The sequence below is a fragment of the Plecotus auritus genome (assembly GCF_963455305.1).
Source record: "Plecotus auritus genome assembly, chromosome: 1".
Lineage (NCBI taxonomy): Eukaryota > Metazoa > Chordata > Mammalia > Chiroptera > Vespertilionidae > Plecotus > Plecotus auritus.
The window spans coordinates 114,951,105-114,972,032 of record NC_137770.1 but is presented as its reverse complement, the minus strand read 5'-3'; the positions used below and the strand labels follow the sequence as shown (position 1 = coordinate 114,972,032).

The 20,928-nt window shown below is 43.7% G+C and overlaps 1 protein-coding gene across 7 annotated transcripts in view; it reads left to right on the top strand.

Moving 5' to 3' along the window:
* LINGO1 (leucine rich repeat and Ig domain containing 1) overlaps positions 1–20,928 on the top strand; it is a 248,378-nt gene that overhangs the window by 163,685 nt on the left and 63,765 nt on the right. For 3 of the 7 annotated variants that reach the window (XM_080677253.1, XM_080677256.1, XM_080677255.1), the window contains exon 3: positions 15,695–15,780. The exons of 3 other annotated variants lie outside the window; for them this stretch is intronic. In XM_080677253.1, the coding sequence (XP_080533379.1) occupies positions 15,712–15,780 (69 nt within the window). In that variant the 5' untranslated portion in view covers positions 15,695–15,711. Of the gene's footprint in view, positions 1–15,694; positions 15,781–20,928 lie in introns of those variants that run through there. One more of the 7 variants, XM_080677262.1, reaches the window with a different exon arrangement.

Below are 20,928 nucleotides of genomic sequence, written 5' to 3'. Positions count from 1 at the left end.
GTAGGTATTTGGAGTCTTTTTTGGTTCCATATAAACTGTTGGAGTATTTGTTCTAGATCTGTGAAATATGGTCTTGGCATTTTAATAGAGATGGCACTGGATCTATAGATTGCCTTGGATAGTATGGACATTTTTTTCAACTAATTTTTTATTTAAATTCTTTATGGTTTAATGTATTACATATGTCTCCTTTTCCCCCCATTGACCTCTCCCAGGCCATTCCCATCCCCGCACAGCACATGCCCTCACCCCTCTATTGTCTGTGTCCATGGGTTATGCTTATATGCATGCATGTAAGTCCTTTGGTTGATCTCTTACTCCCCGCTTCTCCTACCTTCCCTCTGAGGTTGGACAGTCTGTCCCATACTTCTGTGCCTCTGGATCTATTTTTGTTCATCAGTTTATGTTGTTCATTATATTCCACAAATGAGTGAGATCATATGATATTTATCCTTCTCCTACTGGCTTATTTCGCTTAGCATAATGCTCTCCAGGTTCATCCATGCTGTTGAAAATGGGAAGAGCCCTTTCTTTTTTATAGAAGCATAGTATTCCATTGTGTAGATGTACCACAGTTTTTTAATCCACTCATCTGCAGATGGGCACTTAGGCTGTTTCCAAATATTAGCTATTGTAAATTGTGCTGCTATGAACATAGGGGTACATATATCTTTTCTGATTGGTGTTTCTGATTTCTTGGGATATATTCCTATAAGTGGGATTACTGGGTCAAATGGGAGTTCCATTTTTAATTTTTTGAGGAAACTCCATAATGTTTTCCTTAACAGTTGCAACAGTCTACATTCCCACCAGCTGTGTTCTAGGGTTACCTTTTCTCCACATCCTTGCTAACACTTGTTGTTTGTTGATTTGTTGATGATAACAATTCTGACAGATGTGAGATGATACCTCATTGTTGTTTTGATTTGCATCTCTCAGATGATTAGTGACTTTGAGCATGTTTTCATATGTCTCTTGGGCCATCTGTATGTCCTCTTTCAAAAAGTGTCTATTTAGGTCCTTTGCCCATTTTTTGATTGAATTGTTTATCTTCCTTTGGTTAAGTTGTATGAGTTCCCTACAAATTTTAGAGATTAAACCCCTATTGGTGATAACATTGGCAAATATGTTCTCCCATGCAGTGGGCTTTCTTGTTGTTTTGTTGATGGTTTCTTTTTCTGTGCAGAAGCTTTTTATTTTGATGTAGTCCCATTTGTTTATTTTCTCCTTAGTTTTCATTGTCCTAGGAGCTGTATTGGTAAAGATATTGCTACGACATATGTCTGATATTTTGCTGCCTATGGGTTCTTCTAAGATGTTTATTATATCCTGACTTACATTTAAGTCCTTTATCCATTTTGAGTTTATTTTTGTGTGTGGTGTAAGTTGGTGGTCTAGTTTCATTTTTTTGCATGTATCTGTCCAATTTTCCCAACACCATTTTTTGAAGAGACTGTCTTGATTCCATGGTATGCTCTTGCCTCTTTTGTCAAATATTGAGCATAATGGCTTGGGTCGATTTCTGGGTTCTCTGTTCTGTTCCATTGGTCTATATGTCTGTTCTTGTGCCAGTACCAGGCAGTTTTGAGAAGACTGGCTTTGTAATATAGCTTGATATCTGGTATTGTGATCCCTCCAACTTTGTTCTTCTTTCTCGGGATTGCTGCAGCTATTCGAGGTCTTTTTTTTTTTTTTTAATATGAATTTTTGGAGAGTTTTTTCTAGGTCTGTGAAATATGCCATTGCTATTTTAATGGGGATTGCCTTGAGTCCATAGATTGCTTTGGGTAATATGCACATTTTAATGATCTATGAACACGGTATATCCTTCCGTTTATTTATTCCTCTATCTCTTTTTTCAATGTCTTGTAGTTTTTCAAGTATAGGTTTTTACCTCCTTAGTTATCTTAATTCCTAGGTATCTTAATTTTTTTTGGTGCAATGGTAAATGGGATTGTTTTTTTAGTTTCTCTTCCTGTGATTTCATTATTGGTGTATAAAAAAGCCATGGATTTCTGGGTGTTAATTTTGTATTCTGCTACATTGCCAAATTCATTTATTAAGTCTAGTAGTTTTTTGATGGAGTCTTTTGGGTTTTCTATGTACAATATCATGTCATCTGCAAATAAGGACAATTTCACTTATTTTCCAATTTGGATGCCTTTTATTTCTTCTTGTCTGATCACTATGGCTAGCACTTCCAGTACTTTGTCAAACAGAAGTGGTGAAAGTGGGCATCCCTGTCTTGTTCCTGTTCTTTGGGGAAATGGTTTTAGTTTTTTCCCATTGAGTATGATGTTAGCTGTAGGTTTGTCATATAAGACTTTTATTATGTTGCAGTGATCCCTCTATTCCCACTTTGCTGAGAGTTTTTATCAAGAAAGGTTGATGGCTTTTGTCAGATGCTTTTTCTGCATCAATTGATATGATTATGTGATTTTTGTCTCTCAATTTATTTATGTGATGCAGTTTTCCACTTATTCTAGTCTATGGTTGAAACTTTCCATTGTGTTATTTATTGCAGCTATGTCATTCTTCATTTCCTTTTGATTCTTACACATGTTTTTGAATTTATCTTCAATACTTTTCAGAGTCCCTATAACCATTGCTCTGAATTCTTTCTCTGACAAATTGCTTGCCTCCATTTCATTTATGTCCTTTTCTGGTGATTCCCCCTTTTCTTTCATGTGGGGGTCGTTTCTTTGTTTCCCTATTTTTGCTGTTCCTTTGTGATTGTTTCTATGTATTAGATCAAACTTCTATGCCACCCAGATTTTTTGAGTTTGTCTTATATAGTAGATGTTTTGTGGGGCCCAGTGGTGCAATCTCTCAGGTCTTCTGGGCTGGGTATTCTAGGGTTGTTCCCTACTTAGGATATTTGGGTTCTCTTGGTGTAATTGAGTATTGAGTGTTGTTGTCCCATCCCTGAATGCCATTTCCTCTCAGGGTGTCTGGTTATGTGGCTTGCTCTCTACCGTGTTGACTGGAAAGCACAAAATACAACTCAACAAGACACAACAGAAAAGGAACAAAATACGAATGTACTCATGACACTGATAACCCCAATAAAACTGACCACGAGAGAAAAGAGAATTAGGAGAGAGAAAGAGAGCAAAAATGATATCAAGAAAAGGAAAAAAGCTAAGGAGAAAAGAAAAAGAAGAGGAAAAAATATAAATGGGAAGAAAACCCTACAAAACAAACAAATACACACAAAAAAATGCAAACAACAAACATCCAGAAAAAGGGGGGAAGAGAATATGTAGAGGCGGAGCTTATACACAGAAAGTAAGATTAAGGAATTGAATGAATAGGGTAAGGACCACAGTTCAGTATTGAGGAGGTAGAAAGAGAATGAGTTGGTAAGAAGAAAAAAAATAAGAAGATAAAACAAAAATTTTTTAAAAAAATTGTCTATCCATTTATTCATTTATTTTGGAAAAGGAGAATAAAGAAGAGAGCAGATAGGCTTGAGTTTAGCGAGTGAAACTAATTAAACAATTAGGAGAAGAAGAGAATGAGAGAGGAGAGGAAAAACAAAAGCATAAAAAATTGACTAGCGAAGAAGAAGAGAAGGGTGCATGGACTTGGAGCAGGAGAGAGGAAATTAGATATATGGGTAAGCCAACAGAGACTACAATAATAATATGTCAATAAAGCAGATAACGAAGATCACTTTTTAACAAGGAATAAAAAGAAAGGAAAGAGGAAAACTAAAGTGGGGACAAGAGAAGAAAAAACAGGATGAAAAAGGAGGAGTGAGGAAGAAGAGGATGGAAAAAAAGAAAAAATAAGATAACATAAAATAACAATAAAAATAAAAGTAGAATAAAGAAAAATAATGCAAAAAAGATAATAAAACAAAATAAAATAAAGAAAATAATTTAAAAAAGATAAAAAGTAAAAAAGTGAAGTGTCTTTCACTTCAGCCCCAGGGGGACTGGTTTAAGACCCCATTCTTCTGTTCTGTCTGCCACTTCTCAGTTTCCATAGTCAGCACCTTGTTGAAGTTCCAAGTGATCCACTGCTCCTCTCTTTTCTGTCTCCACAGCCTTGGCTGCAAGCAGGTGGGACCAATCTGCCTGCTTTGCCTGTCTGCCTGCTGTCTATCTTAATCACTCAAGTGTCTGTTTCTGATAGGGCTTTCAGTGGGGGTGGTGCTGTGTCACTTTCTGGGACTGAATGGCCCCCTTTCAGCCCAGTCCCTGAGGGCTTTTTGGGGCTATTCAGAGTCTTTGTTTACTTTGAAAAGCTTGAAGTGTAGGGTAGGTGTGGCTGTATTAGCTGCCTTCGGGCTGCTGGGAGCAGCTGGCTCTTCAGGAAAAAAATGGCTGCTTAGGTTTGGAGGGTCACGAATGTTGGATTCCTGGTCACCTCACCCTGTTCTGCTCCCCTCCACAGCCTCTCCCCAGACTCCACAAATCTGCACCTCCACCTGCACCACAGCCTTGGGTGAGTGTTTATAATCGAAAGGTCCTATGAACTGGGTTTAGCGAATATAAGCAAAGACAAAACAGAGGCAAAAGAACCACACTACGAGTTTCTCTCCCCTCAGCACTGTATGGTTCAGGTAGTTCTTCAGGCTGCCTTTCTGTGTGCCGCTTCTTGTGGCTCTGGACTTAGATCTAGATTCCCCAGCCACCTGAAGCCCTGTGGACTTCCTTTCCATAGTCAGATGTTATGACTATCCCCAAGGGATGCGGTCTTGGTGCAGTTGCAGCTTCCTTCTAACCCTCTTGGCCCAGTGGTCACATGTCTCTCTCCAGCCCAGATCCCCAATCCTACAGTTCTCCAGGCTTCCTCTGCCCTTTCCAGCTACAAATTGTCTCACCAGCTATGTCTAATTTGCCAATTCCAGGTGGATGTTATTTGATTTAATTGCTCCTTCTATCTGCTCAAAGACAAGCCCCAGGACACATCTGCCTATTTGGCCACCATTTTTTTCTCTATTATGAATATTTTAATGATGTTAATTCTACCAATCCATGAGCATGGTATATTCTTCCACTTGTTTATAACTTCCTCTATCTCTTTTTTCAACATCGTTTAGTTTTGCAAGTACAAGTCTTTTACCTCCGTGATTAAGTTTATTCCTAAGTATCTTAATTTTTTTTTTTTTTTTTTTTTTTTTGCCAAAACCGGTTTGGCTCAGTGGAAGAGCGTCAGCCTGCGGACTGAAAGGTCCCAGGTTCGATTCCGGTCAAGGGCATGTAACTTGGTTGCGGGCACATCCCCAGTAGGAGGTGTGCAAGAGGCAGCTGATCGATGTTTCTCTCTCATCGGTGTTTCTGACTATCACTCTTCCTTCCTCTCTGTAAAAAATCAATAAAATATATTTAAAAAAAAAGTATCTTAATTTTTTTGTTGCAATGGTAAATAGGATTGTTTGTTTAGTTTCTCTTTCTGAGAATTCATTATTGGTGTATAAAAAAGCCACCAATTTTTGGGTGTTGATTTTTTATCCTGCTACATTCCCGAATTCATTTACTAAATTTCATAATTTTTTGAGTCTTTTCTATGTACAATATCTTGTCATCTGCAAATAATGAGAGTTTTACTTTCTCCTTTTCAATGTGGATGCCTTTTATCTCTTCTTGTCTGATCGCTGTGGCTAGGAATTCCAGTATTATGTTGAATAAGAGTGGTGAAAGCAGACATCCCTGTCTTTTTTCCTGTTCTTAGGGGAAATGGTTTTAGTTTTTTCCATTGAGTATGATGTTGGCTGTAGGTTTGTCATTCATGGCCTTTATCATGTTGAGATATGCTGCCTCTATTCCCACTTTGCTGAGAGTTTTTATAAAAAACCAGAGGCCCGGTGCATGAATTCATGCACAGGTGGGGTCCCAAGGGGGGATTGAGGGGGGACTGGGATATGATTGGCCCTCCAGGCAGGTGGTGAGACGCCCTTGCTGGCCTGGGATCCAGATCCGCCCCACTGACATTTGTGCTGGTTGTTGGGAGCCACCTGGCGACCGCCTTTATATTGTTTCTTCCTTGCGGAGCATCCAGGGAGGGGAAGTGGCCGTGGTGACCAAGGTTGACTTCCAGGAGGCTGGCAGCGCTGTCAGGATCATGCTGGTGGCACTGGTCCATTGGTGCCTGGCCCGTTCTCCAGAGATTGGACCTGCAGGACTGCTAAGGGAGTAGTGGCTGCCGCTGGGCTGGTGGGCCACTGGGACAGGATGGTCAGCTGAGTGGGAGGCCATGGGAGCATACTGACCACCAGGGGGAAGCTCCTGCATTGAGTATCTGCCCCCTGGTGGTCAGTGCGCGTCATAGCGAACAGTCATTTCAGTCAGTCGTTTGGTTGTTTGGTCACTTAGGCTTTTATATATGTAGATGGGTGTTGGATTTTATCAAATGCTTTTTCTGTGACTATTGATATGATCATGTGACTTTTGTCTTTCATATCCTTTATGTGATGCATCATGTTTGTTGATTTGTGAATATTGTACCAGCCTTGCAGCCCTGGAATAAATCCCATTTGCTCTTGGTGTATGATCTTTTTAATATATTGCTGGATCCGATTTGCTAATATTTTGTTGAGAATTTTTGCATCTACATTCATCAGGGATATTGGCCTGTAATTCTCTTTATTTGCAATGTCTTTATCTGGTTTTGGAATTAGGATAATTCTGGCCTCTTAAAAAGAAATATGAAGTGTTCCTTCCTCTTAGATTCTTTGGACTAGTTTGAGAAGTATAGGTGTTATTTCTTCTTTAAATGGTTGGTAAAATTTCTCTGTGAAGCCATCTGGATCCGGGCTTGTGTTTGCTGTGAGTTTTTTTTTTTAATTATTATTACTGCTTCTATTTCCTTAGTTGTTATTGGCCTATTCAGATTTTCTGATTCTTCTTGATTCAGTTTTGGGAGGTTGTATTTTTCTAAGAATTTTTCTGTTTCATCCACATTGTCCAGCTTGTTGGCATAAAGTTGTTCATAGTATTTTCTTAAAATCCTTTGTATTTCTGTGGTGTCAGTGGTTATTTCTCCTCTTTTGCTTCTGATTTTATTTGTTTGGGTTTTTTCTCTTTGTTTCTTGATGAGTCTGGCTAATGATTCTTCATTCTTGTTTATCCTTTCAAAGAACTAGCTCTTGGTTTCATTGATTTTTTGTATTTTTGTTTTAGTCTCTACATCATTTATTTCTGTTCTGATCTTTATTATTTCCTTCCTTCTACTTACTCTGGGATTTTCTTGTTCTCTTTCTAATTATTTAAGTTGTAGGATTAAGTATTTTATTATTAATTTTTCTTGTTTTTTGAGGTCGGCCTGTATTGCTATGAATGTCCCTCTCAGGACTGATTTTGTTGTGTCCCAGAGATTTTGTGTTGTTTTGTGTTCATTTTCATTTGTTTCCAGGAAGTTCTTTTATTCTTTATTGATCTCATTGGTGACCCATTCATTGTTCAATAACATGCTATTTAGGCTCCATGTGTTTGAAGGTTTTTGAATGTTTTTACTGTAATTGATTTCTAATTTCATTCCATTGTGACCAGAGAAGATTCTTAATATGATTTCAATCTTCTTAAACTTGTACAGACTTGTTTTTGTCCTAACATGTGGTCTATCTTTGTGAATGACCCATATGCACTTAAGAAGAATCTATATTCTGCAGTTTTGGGGTGAAATGATCTATAAATATCAATTAAATCTATCTGATCCAGTGTATCATTTTGAGCCACTGTTTCCTTGTTAATTTTTTGTCTGGAAGATCTATCCATTGAAGTCAGTTGGGGTGGTAAAGCCCCCTACTATGACTCTAGTGCTGTTAATATCTCCCTTAAAGTCCTCTAGAAGTTTTTATTATATATTTAGGTGCTCCTATATTGTTTGCACATGTTTACCAGGGACATATCCTCTTGTTGGATTGATCCCTTTAGTATTATGTAGTGTCCTTTATTGTCTCTTGTGATGGCCTTCATTTTGAAGTCTATTTTGTCAGATATGAGTATTGCTACCCCAGCTATGGAAAATTTTTTTCCATCCCTTCACTGTCATCCTCTGTGAGTCTTTTATTTTGAGGTGGTTCTTTTGTATATAGAATAGTTAAATAGTTAAATAGCATATAGTTAAATCATGGTTGTGCTTTTTTAATCCATTTTAATCCTATATCTTTTGACTGGAGCATTTAGTCCATTTACATTTAACATTATTATTGATAGGTACTTATTTGTTTCATTGCAATTCTGTATGCCTATGTTTCTTTCTATTTCTTCTCATTACATAATTTCTTGTAGTGCTGGTTTGGTGGTGATAAACTTCTTTAGTCTTTTTTTTGGGGGGGGGGGCGGGTCTGGGAAGCTCTTTATTTTACCATCTATTTTGGTTGATAGTCTTGCTGGATATAGTAACCTTGGTTTCAGATCCTTGCTTTCCATTATCCTTATTATTTCATGCCATTCTTTTCTGGCCTGTAGAGTTTCTAATGAGAAGTCTGCTGACAACCTTATTGGAGCTCCTTGGTAGGTAACAAGTTGCTTTTCTCTTGCTGCCTTTAAGATTCTCTCTTTGTCTTTAATTTTTGACATTTTAATTAGGAGGTGTCTGGGCATGGGCCTATTTGGGTTCTTCTTGCTTGGGACTCTCTGTGCCTCATGGACTTGTGTGATTTTTTACTTCACCAGGTTAGGGAAGTTTCCTGCCAGTATTTCTTCAAACATGTTCTTTATCCCATTCTCTCTTTCTTCCCCTTCTGGCACACCTATGATGCGAATATTGTTACGTTTCATGTTGTCCCACCACTCTCTTAAGCTGTCCTCCTGTTTTTTAATTGGTTTTTCTTTTTGGTTCTTTGATTGCATGATTTTTTTTTAACTTGTCTTCTAATTTACTGATCTGATCCTCAGCTTCCCCTAATCTGCTGTGTATTCCTTAAATTGTATTTTTTATTAGTGCTATGTCGTTCTTCATAGTTACTATATCTGTTCTTATGCTGTTGAGCATCTTTGCCATAATTATTCTGAACTCTATGTCTGATAAATTTCTTATCTCCATTTCTTCTGGAGAATTCTCTTGTTTTCATTTGGGGGTTGTGTTTTTATCTTCTCATATTGGCTGCCTGTTTGGGTTTGTGACTATGTATTAAGTAGATCTATTATGCTTCCCAATCTCTAGTTCAGGACAGTGTCAAACCCTGTTTCTGGCTAATTAGATCAGGCAAAGACTGAAATCCTCCATAGACCTGCCTCTGCCTGCAGACTGATTGGATTCAGTCTTGTGTAGCCTCAGGCAATTGTCCACAAGTAGGGCAAGAAATTTTCCAACAGTGTGGGGAAATTGCTTCTGCCTAGAGGCTGATTGTTATTCTCACTCTCTTAATTGGCCTCAGAAACCCCACAGGGTGGGGCAAGTCATTTTCCAATAAGGTGGGGCAACTGTCTCCCCCCACCCCATAGGCAATAACTGCCTGGATAGCAAAGGTCTGCCTGAGAAAGATGTCCTCTGCAGCATGAGGAAATGACTCAGCACAGGAAACTGGGGTGTCTTCCTTCCAAGGTATAACCTCAGAGCCCTAACGCTGGCTTCTGATCACACAGTTCTGGTCTACTCTGCTCTCCCTCTGCAGCAGCCCAAGATGAGTGGCTGCACATGAAATTTTGTGCATTGGCCCTCTAAGAGGGTGCCTGCATTTCCAGCCATCTCTCCCTCACAGACAGCAACCCTGCTGCTGCTTTTCACAGCCAGATGTTATGTGTGTACCCTTCTCAGTTGTGGTGCTCTCTGCTGGGGGGCCCAGCTTGGGATTTAGACACCCGAGGTTTCAGTGGCAATCCCCCACAGCTAAGAAATCTTTCTGGAACTTCAGCTGCTGCCTATGGGAGCCCTGCCAACACTTTCATGCCTCCGTCCTTCCTAACAGTCTCTATGCAGTCTCCACTTTCTGTCCTTGGTTATTAGGGTTCTCTCCAGCTAGTCTTCAGTTGATTATTCAGGATTTTTTTTTCTTGTATTTTAGTTGTTATTCCAGTTTGGTCCTGGGCGCATGTCTATGTAGCATCCACTTACTATGCCACCATTTTTAACCTCTCCACACCCTTTTATTCTTAACCAAAAGGATAGCAGAACTTGCTTCAGTCCTACCCAGGGAGTTGCAGGAGGATTCTTTATAACTGCTCTTTTGGAAGACCCAGTCCCCTGGTCCCCACCTTTGTCTTAGGGGCTTCTTTGTTTTAAACAACTCCCACCCCTACCTCCAACCCAAGTTCCCTCTCCCAGCATACCCAGTACCCCTGCAAGGTGCCAAGCAGTGCCATAGTTTCCAGGTATCATGGCCAATATTCAAAACATAGAAGTTTGACACTAGCATCCCATGCTCATATACAAGGAACTTCTCGGGTTTGCACTCACAGTAGAAGAGCCTTCCTAATGGCCTCAAAGAAGCTGCATTGTACTCATTTTAGAATTAGGGGGGAGTGTATTCCAGTGTAGCCAAACTTCTTGGATGAAGGGAGAGGTGGCAGGAGTGTTCATAGATGTGAAAAGTTTTCCCCTTGGGTTGCCTGCCTGCCTGCCAGCACCTGTTCTTATCTTGAGGGCCTGCCTCTTCTCCCTGTTTCCTGTGTTGTCCCACAGGAACACACAGCATTCAAGGTGATAATTGCCAAAGTAACATGCCCTTAATTTCATAATATAAATCCATAATTAAGCTTGTAGCCTGTGGTCATTTGCAGCTCCAAAGGTCTGCCAGTTTTCCTCTCGGACCCCTCCAGGTGTCCATCCAGGTCAGATGAGTTGAGGAGGTCCCAGGGCCTTCCTGAAAACTGGTCCCAGACCTAATTTAGAGATAAAGCTCTGAAGATGCCCCAGCCTTTGTTCTAAAGTCAAGTTTAAGCTCTTAAATGTAGGCCAAGGCCCCAACTGTCATGGAGATGCCCCCACCTGCATTGGCTAACACCTCCCTTCTCCATGTGGGGATTGTGTTGCTAGTGGGCCCTGCTGCAGGGCCTGGAACCTTCCCCTTTTCCTTGTGAACAGTGAATTCTTCAACTTGTGGATTGAGATTATCTCATCCACTCTTGAAATCCTAGTTATTTAGGAGCTCCCAAATGGAGCTTAGTTCTCGTACCCAGAAAGTCATTGAGCATCTTCTCAGGCCAGATATAGCAAGGTCATATGGCAAGTATGTGTGTAGTAGGGTAGAAAGGTTGTGCTGCACTGAGTTCTCTCTGAACTCTCAGTGATTCAAAGCAACAAAGTTCCCCTTCTTCTTTCTTCCTTTAACATATGAACTCACATTACATATCCGATGTGGGAAGTGGGGAGTGTGGCAGGCTCTGGTCCATACAGTCATGCAGGGATTGACAGAAGCTTCGTCATCCTGTATCTGCCCAATCTGGAACATGTGGCCTCCTTTAGTCACTGTTGCGAAGAAAAGAAAAGTGGTATTCACACAGCTGGCTCTTAAATGCTTTGGCCAAGCAGTAACACACATCATTTTTTTTTGTTCACAGCCCATTGATCATATGGCCTCAATTAACTGTAAGGTGGCTGAAGAAATGTGGGGGACATTGTGCTGGGTGGGGAGGTTGTGGAGGAAATGTGCCCAGACATTTAATGAGCAATAAAATTCCCCTCCATATAGGGGATGAAACTCAGAGCAAGGGTTTCAGAAGAGCAAAGGCCATGAATTCTTGTTCATTGTCTCCACCTGGGGTACCCAAGGCCAGAGAGGCCCAGACTGCCTGGGAGGGCCTGGTGGGAAAAGCTCTGAGGAAGAGTCCCTGTGGACAAGCAAGGCCCATGGAAGACCCAGGTTCTGCACCCACTAGGCTCAAGGTTTGACTAAACCTCTCCCCTCCTATCCCATTGATCTCTTTAAATTCCAACACCACCCTATAAATTGAATTTCACGGGAGTAGAATCAGGATTGAGGGTGAGGATGGGTTCATCTTTGAGGGAAGGAATCCAGAGGAGACATCCAGAAGGCACCATGTCTTATTCCATTCAAGCGCCATAACAAAATCCCATAGACTGACTGGGATTATAAACAACAGAAGTTTATTTCTTACAATTCTGGAGGCTGGAAGCCCAAGATTAAGGTTCAGGAAGATTTAGTGTCTAGTGAGGGTCCACTTCCCGGTTTATAGATGACCATCTTTTCATGATATCCTCACATGGTGCAAGGACTAAGCATTCTCTCTGGGGTCTCTTTTATAAGGTCCCTAATCCCATTCATGAGGGCTCTGGCCTCATGTCCTAATCACCTCCCAAAAGCCCCACCTCCAAATACTACTACATTGGTGATTACTTTTCAGCATATGAATTTGGGGGGCGAGGGGGAGGACACAAACATTCAGGCTGTGGCATGCTGAATATGACAGCCTCAACCCAGGAAAGCACCGTCTCCAGGAGAGAAAGAGCTGTAAGTTGTTGGCTTTCTTTCATGCTTTTATTCCTCAGCAAATGTGGCTGCTATGGACCATGTAATGTACTGATTACAACTGCAGTCTTACTCAGGAACACCTGGGATTGAAGCTTGGCTTGGCCCCTTATTAGCTATGTGACCTTGAGTAAGTTATTTCTTTTTGCCTTGCTTTTCTCCTCTTTAAAATGGGAATATTGATAGCATCTGTCTCTTAGGGTAGTCGTGAAGATTGAGTTAATATTTGTAAAGCATTCAGAATAATGCTGGGCACATGGTAAGGGCTCTGTGAATGTTAGCTGTCACCAGCAGCACTGCTGTCGTTGTCATCATCATCATCATCATCATCACCATCATCATCACCATTCCAGATATTGTTCTAGGTGTCAAGGTCCCTGCTCTCACATATGATGAGAGAAATGGAAAATAAACAGATAAATAATTCAGTAAAGATAATTTCAAATAGTGATGGCATTAAAACAATAAATCAGACACATGAAAAATCATTCATCCATTAGTCAGTAGGGAAATGCAAATTAGTACCACAATGGATACCACTGCATAGCTATTAGATTGACTTTTACAGAATTGACAATACCAAGTGCTGGTGAGGATACAGAGCAAATGGACCTCTCATACGTTGCTGGTGGGAACACAAAATGGTAGAGCTACTTTGGAAAACAGTTTGGAAGTTTCTTATAGTTAAAAATGTGCTTACTATGTATGTAACCCAGCAATCCTACTTAGGTACCCAAGAGAAATAACTTAGGTTCACACAAAAAAACTGTACTCAATATTTATGGTGGCTTTATTCATACCCGCCCCAAACTACAAACAACCCAAATGTCCTTCAGCTGGTGAATGAATAAACAATTGAATAACACTCAGCAATTAAAAAAAAGAATGAAATTTTTATACAATAAACAACACAAATCTCAAACGCATAATATACTAAGTAAACAAATGTATAATATGCTAAGTAAACAAAACAGCTATATATAGATGATTCCATTTATATCACACGAGAGGCCCAGTGCACAAAATTTGTGCATGGCGGGGGGGTGTCCCTCAGCCCAGCCTGCACCCTCTCCAATCTGGGACATCCCTCTCACAATCCAGGACTGCTGGCTCCCAACCGCTCACCTGCCTGCCTGCCTGATTTCCCCTAACCACTTCTCCCTGCCAGCCTGACCACCCCCTAACCACTCCCCTGCCAGCCTGATCGATGCCTAACTGCTCCCCTGCCAGTCCGATTGCCCCTAACTTCCCTCCCCTGCTGGCCTGGTCGCCCCTAACTGCCCTCCCCTGCTGGCCTGGTCACCTCTAACTGTCCTCCCCTGCAGGCCTGGTCACCCCCAACTCCCTCCCCTGCTGGCCCGGTCACCCCTAACTGCCCTCTCTTGCCAGCCTGGTCACCCCTAACTGCCCTCCCCTGCCAGCCTGGTTGCCCGTAACTGCCCTCCCCTGCCAGCCTGGTCACCTCTAACTGTCCTCCCCTGCAGGCCTGGTCGCCCCCAACTCCCTCCCCTGCTGGCCCAGTCACCCCCAACTCCCTCCCTTGCCAGCCTGGTCACCCCTAACTGCCCTCCCTTGCCAGCCTGGTCACCCCTAACTGCCCTCCTCTGCTGGCCTGGTTGCCCCCAACTGCCCTCCCCTGCAGGCCTGGTCCCCCCCAACTGCCCTCCCCTGCAGGCCTGGTTCCCCCAACTGCCCTCCCCTGCAGGCCTGGTTGCCCCCAAATGCCCTCCCCTGCAGGCCTGGGTCCTCCCCAACTGTCCTCCTCTGTAGGCCTGGTCGCCCCCAACTGCCCTCCCCTGCTGGTCATCTTGTGTCCACCTGGGGGTGGCCATCTTTGACCACATGGGGTGGCCATCTTGTGCGTTGGAGTGATGGTCAATTTGCATATTACCTCTTTATTATATAGGATTCTGGAAAAGGCAAACCCATAGGGGAGAAAACAGATTAGTGGTTGTTAGGGGCTGGGGGTAGGAGGCGTTGACCACAAAGGGACAACTCATGGAGATTTTTAGGGTGATAGAATTATTCTATATCTTGATCAGGACAGTGGTTACATGGCTGTACGCAACTGTCAAAACTCATAGAACTGCACTAAAAAGGGTAAATTTTACTGTAGGTAAATTATACCTCAATTAACCTGACGGAGGGAAAAACTCACTGTGGGACTGTTGAAATAGGGAAAACCAAATGATGAATCAGTCAGTTAGGGTGTGTGGCACAGGTGAGGAGGGGCTCCTGCACACAGTATAGTAGTCAGAGAAGGCTTTCTGAGGAGGTGCTCTGAGCTAAACCTGGGTGAGGAGAAGGAGCCAGGCCTATAAGGATCCAGAGGAGGATATGTCAGGCAGAGGGCAGCAAGATGGCCCACGTGGCTAGAGCTGGGTAGGGGAAGAGGAGAGGATGGAGGACAGGGCAGGGGCTTCGGCTCTTCTCTGGGCATGTATAAAGGAAACATTGAAACATTGATGTGGGTGAGATATTCTAGAGGGGAGGGGAGAGGGGAGGACAGAAAACAACAGCTTGTGACCATGTGTGGGAGTGATGGAGGGGTGCGATGCCCCAAGGAGAGGGTGGGTCAGGGAGCCCCAGCAGGCTGGGGTAGGAGGACTGGCACAGGCAGATGGGGTGCTTCAGGACCTTGCTGAGGGTATTGCTGCTGGTGGTGAGGCATAAGCCAGACATCCTGGGTTGAGGATTGCTGGAGGTGAGGACATGTAAGTGAAGCTTACAGGGGACAGACTTGGTAGGAATCAGTGGGAATCTCAGAGACAGTGGGGTGGAGCTGCTCATTTGTGTTTGTGATTATGTGTATATGCATGTAAGTAGGTGTGTACGTGTGTATGTGTTTATGCATGTGTATGTGTATATGTGTATGTATGTTGATGTGTATGTATTATGTGTGTTGGTGTGTATGTATGTGTGTGTGTATGTGCACCTATGTGTTTCTGTCTCTATGTTTATGTATGTGTGCACATGGATATATGTGTGCATGCCAGTGTGTATGCATGTGTATACATGTTGTGAGCACAACTTACAAAATGGGCTTGACCTATGGAGGACAGTGCCAGATGGTGAGAAGTGGGAGCTTGGTCAGGGCCTTGAATGCCAGGCCAGAGAGGTCACTTAAGGGGGTGGGGGGAGAGCAGGGAGGATTGTGCCACGAGGCCCATCCCAAAGGTGGGAGGCAGTGTGAAGCCCCGCTGGGCTGGGAGACTGGGATCTGTCCTGGAGAACCCATGCGGAGGTGAGCCCACCTGGAGTAGTGGAAGTCCCATTTTTGCCCACACTAATCTTCCTGCTCCTTCCCCACAGTGCATGCTGGGACAACGATGGACAGGCTGCCACTCCCTGGGCCCCCAGAGGCTGGTATGTTTGCCTCCTGGCACCGTCTGACTCAGGTAGGGGGAGAGCGAGGGGCTCACCTGCCTCATGCCTCTGTACCCAGTGGGAGGGCCCTGGGAGTGAGGATGGAATGAGCCCTTGCCAGGGGCAGTAGTGTGTAGGGCACAGCTGAGTCTCCTGGAGAGGAGCTCCTGGACCCCTGAGAAAGTAGGGCACCTCAGCAGCTATCCATCCTCACCAGGCACCGCCCAGGGCACTGAGAGGCCAGCCCTGGGACACATAATTTCCCCAGCACCTGTTTGATCTCACATGTTCACTATCTGGAGTTTGTTCAGGACTTGCATACACACACCTTCTAAGTATTTTGGCTGGGAGGTGTTGCATCTGTGGGGCTCCCCTGTGGTCACTCTGGCTTTTTCTGCCAGAGTCACTGTGCTCATATTGTGTGGATGTTTCCATGAGTGATGGCTCAGACCCTGGAAGGTCCTGCTCTCTGCAGGACTCCCCCAGGGCAGGGGTACTTTTTCCAATGCCAGGCATGGCCCAGACCACCTTTCCACTTGGTGTTTCTCTGCTGCTCCTGAACACTTTAGATGATGCTTTCTGCTTAGGGCCAAGTGCCCCAAGGGCTGGGATGGGTTGTGGGCTAGGTTGGCCAGAAAAAATACAGAATGTCCAGTGAAACTGGAAATTCAGGCAGATAACAAATCATTTTTTTAGTACAAGTATATCCCAAATACTGCATGGGAAATATAATTTTATTTGCTAAATCTGGCCACCCTAGTGAGGGCTGATGTCCCAGTCCCCCTCCTCCTCTGGTCAGTCCTTCCTGCTGGGCCCACCTTTACCCCCTCAGATGAGTGATCTCCAGTGCCTATGACAGGTGTCCTAGAGCCAGGGGTGGCCGAGCTTACTGCTCTCCCAGAGTGGTTAGGGGTGTGGAGGTAGAGCTAGAAGTAACAGGGCTAAGATAGGGTCAGATAATGGAGGGCTTGGAGTGTCCTATTTCTGCATCCTCAACATTGGAGAGACACGGGAAGTGTTTCCTCTGTAAGCCAAGTTATATTTCTGGCTGTTAAGGTAATATTTTCTTTATGTTATCTATCTACGTATCTAACAATCCAGGAATATTTCAAGCATGCTGTTCAAGCTCTTCCCATAATCTCTTCCTTCCTAGGGCTAAATACTGCTAACTAGTTCGATAGATATCCTTCTAGACTTCATTCTATGCACTTATAAACGTATTTTAAAAGGAAAAACATGGGCTCATGCTATTTATACTTGCTCTGTCACTTGATGTTTTTTTTACTTTCAAATATTGTGTAGCTCATTCCAGAGTTCCTAACTATCCTTTTATGCCCATTGATTGGATGATCTTTAAGTTATGTATCCATTATTAATCCTGTTGGTAGCTGTTTAGATAGTTTCCAGTGTGTGGCTATACAGAAAACTCAGGGAATCTCCCAGTTCATACATATGTGTACACTTGTGTTCTGGGTCCTCCAGGAATGTTTCTGATAGTGGACTGTCTGTATCAGAGGGCATGCACATTTCAAGATTTAATCTGTATGGCTAGATCAGCCTCCAGAAGGCTGTGTGAATTTATCATGCACAAGAGGCCTCTTCCCCTCACCCGCGACAACCATGGGCATTATCAATCATTTAAATCCCTGCCAATCTGATAGGTAAACTGATCTTATTTTCCATTTCTTTGACTACTAATGAGCTTGAGCATATTTGTGTGTGCTTGCTGGCCATTTCACTTTCTTTATTCATATCATGTCCTCAACTTATTTTTCTGTTCATCTGTCCACTCATTTAGTAAGCATTTATCAAGCACCTACTATATATTAGGCACTGTTTTGGTTAGGGGCCTAACAGTGAACAAAACTGACAAAAAATACCTGCTCCATGGAACTTAGACTTCAGTGGAGGGGAGACAGCCAAGAAAAAATAGATAAATGAAATATAGTGTACATATGAGTGTTATTTAAATACTAAGGAGAAAAAAATAACACAGGGGAGAGATTGGAAGTGTTGGGCAACTTGGATATGGTAGTAAGCCAGGCCTTACTTGGAGGTGGCATTGAAATAAAGAGCTGTGGAGGAGAACCAAGATGGTGGATAGGTAAATGCTGGTACTCACTGCCTCCCACAACCACATCAAAATTACAACTAAAATACAGAACAATCATCATCCAGAACCACTTGAAAGCTGGCTGAACAGAAGTCCTACAACTAGAGAAGTAAAGAAGAATGCACACTGAGACTGGTAGGAGGGGTGGAGGTGCAGAACGGGCTGGTCCAACACCCATGTGGGCTGCCTTTTTAATTGGGAGGGAGATCATCTATGCAGAGGCCCCCCCCATGAGGAGCAAGGGGTCCCCGCCCCACACCAGACTCCCAGCCCAGGCTCCCAGAGCTGGGAAGAGAAGTCCCAGTAACTACGGCTGTAAAAACTAATGGAGATTGGGGTTCAGTGACAAGGAGGTTGCTGGAGGGCCAGCTGTTCCTTTTTAAGGGGGTGGTACATGAACTGAACTTACAAGGTTCCCCTTCCTCTGAGCTCCAGCACCAGGATGATGCTCTGGGGGACCTAGACACATATGGGGAAGAACTGGATTATCTGGAATCAGGTCAGGAACTCAGGGGCAGCTTTCTCCCAAATGGAGGTGCTGGCAGGGGTCATTGTCGCTGTGCTGGGACTTCCCAGGTTGCAGGGATGATTGGCAGCCATATCTGAGTCTCTATCAGCTTGGAGCATACTGTTTGCACAGCCCCGGGGATTCCCTGAGACCTCATCCCATCCAATTTTCAGACCCACCCAAGCTGTGTGCAGTGGCTTTTGCATATGAATGGCCTGTTCTTGCTTGTGCTTCAAACTTTGCTAAAATTCTCAAACAAGCAGTAGCTTGGTCAGGGAGCCCCAAACCTATCAACAAAAGGCCTAAGACTCAGCACTAGCACAGCCTGCATTGCTTCACAGCTAGGCCTCTCCTGGGATCTTCCAGACCCAATACAAATGGGAGGAATCTGCAGATCCTCTGTAGATCCTGCTGGGTGGCCCCAGGCAATGGCTGACTTTGACCTCCCTGGAGACCCAAGAGCCAGTGCACCCAGGGGTCAGTGACAGACCATACCAGATTACAACTCTACACATCCGTAAGTGACACAATCAAGGGAAAGACTCAGTGAGCACCAAAGCCCCACTGAAGAAAGTTCTGCTCCATAGAGGTGTCTCCTGCACAGCAGCTCTCCCACTGTAGTCACAGTTGGTCCTCACAGCCAATTGGCCTGGAGGTCAATTCCCCCCAGTGACACCAACAGCAATCAAGGCTCAACTACAACAAGACTGTGCACACAGCCCACAAAGGGGCACACTTAGAGTGCACAGCTCAGGTGACTGGGGAGGCTAAGCCACTGGGCCCTATAGAACACCTACTATACAGGGCCACTCTACCAACTCAAGGAGACACAGCAGCTCTACCCGATACATAGAAATAAACACAGGAATGCAGCCAAAATGCAGAAACAAAGAAACATGTTACAAATAAAAGAAATTGAAGAAAGCAAACTATTGGATATAGAGTTCAAAACCATGGTTATAAGTTATTTAAGAATTTTTATGTGACCTCCAAGGGACTTAGTGAGACTTTTAAGGATCTTAGTGAGAATGAAAAAAAAAAAAAAAAGGAAAAGGATCAGTCAGTAATTAAGCATACACTGACTGAAATAAAGAATAATATACAGGGATTCAATAGTAGAGTAGAGGATACCAAGAATCAAATCAACGATTTGAAATATAAGGAAGCACAAAACACCCAATCAGAAGAGCAAAAAGAAAAAAGAATTAAAAAATATGAAGATAGTGTAAGGATCCTCTGGGACAACTTCAAGAGTGCCAACATTCGCATTATGGGGGTGCCAGAAGGAGAAGAGAGAGGGCAAGATATTGAAAACCTATTTGAAGAAATAATGATAGAAAACTTCCCCTATTGGGAAAAGAAATAGACTTATAAGTCTAGAGAGCTCAGAGAGTCCCAAACAAGAGGAACCCAAAGAGGCCCACACCAAGACACATTATAATTAAAATGCCAAGAGCTAAAGACAAAGAGAGAATCTTAAAAGCAGCAAGAGAAAAGCAGTGAGTTACCTACAAGGGAGCATCCATATGGCTGTTAGCTGATTTCTGAACAGAAACTTTGCAGGTCAGAAGGGAGTGTCAAGAAATATTCAAAATGATGAATAACAAGGACCTACAACTAAGATTACTCTACCTAGCAAAGCTATCATTTAGAATTGAAGGTCAGATAAAGCGCTTCCCGAACATGGAAAAGCTAAAGGAGTCCATCACCACCAAACCAGTATTATATAAAACTAGTGGCCCTCAGCCTAGCCTGCACCCTTTCCAATCGGGGACCCCTTGGGGGATGTCTGACTGCCCACAGGGATCGGACCTAAACCAGCAGTCGGACATCCCTCTCACAATCTGGGACCACTGGCTCCTAACCGCTCACCTGCCTGCCTGCCTGATCAACCCTAACTGCGTCTTCCTGCCTGCCTGATCCCCCTAACTGCCCTCCCTGACATCCTAATCTCGCCCATAACTGCTCTCCCCTGCCGGCCTGATCACCTCTAACTGCCTCTGCCTGCCTTTATTGCCCCTACCTGCCCTCCCCTGCTGGCCTGATCTCACCCCCAATTGCCCTCCCCTGCTGGCCTGATCTCACCCCCAACTGCCCTCCCCTGCCGGCCTGATCTCACCCCTAAATGCTCTCCCCTGCCAGCCTGACTCCCCTAACTGCCCTCCCCTGCCAGCCTGATTCTGCCCTCATCTGCCCTCCCCTGCTGGCCTGATCACCCCTAACTGCCTTTGCCTCGGCCCCCACCACCATGGCTTTGTCCAGAAGGCAGTCGGATGTCCAGAAGATGGCCGGTCGACCCGGTCTAATTAGCATATTACCCTTTTAGTAGTATAGATAGATTATATAGGATAGGATTGCTTAAATCGGGGGAGGGGGGAGCCTTTTTCAGCAGGAGGAGATGCTCTTGGCAGACAAAAATACATAATCCCTATATCTGGACTGATAGCCAGCCATATGCACTATACTGCCAAACCGGTCATTAAAAAATTGAACCACTTTCTTACACCTTACACCAAACAGCTGTTGCCCTTAAAGCCCCTCCTCAGCCCCCACCTTAGG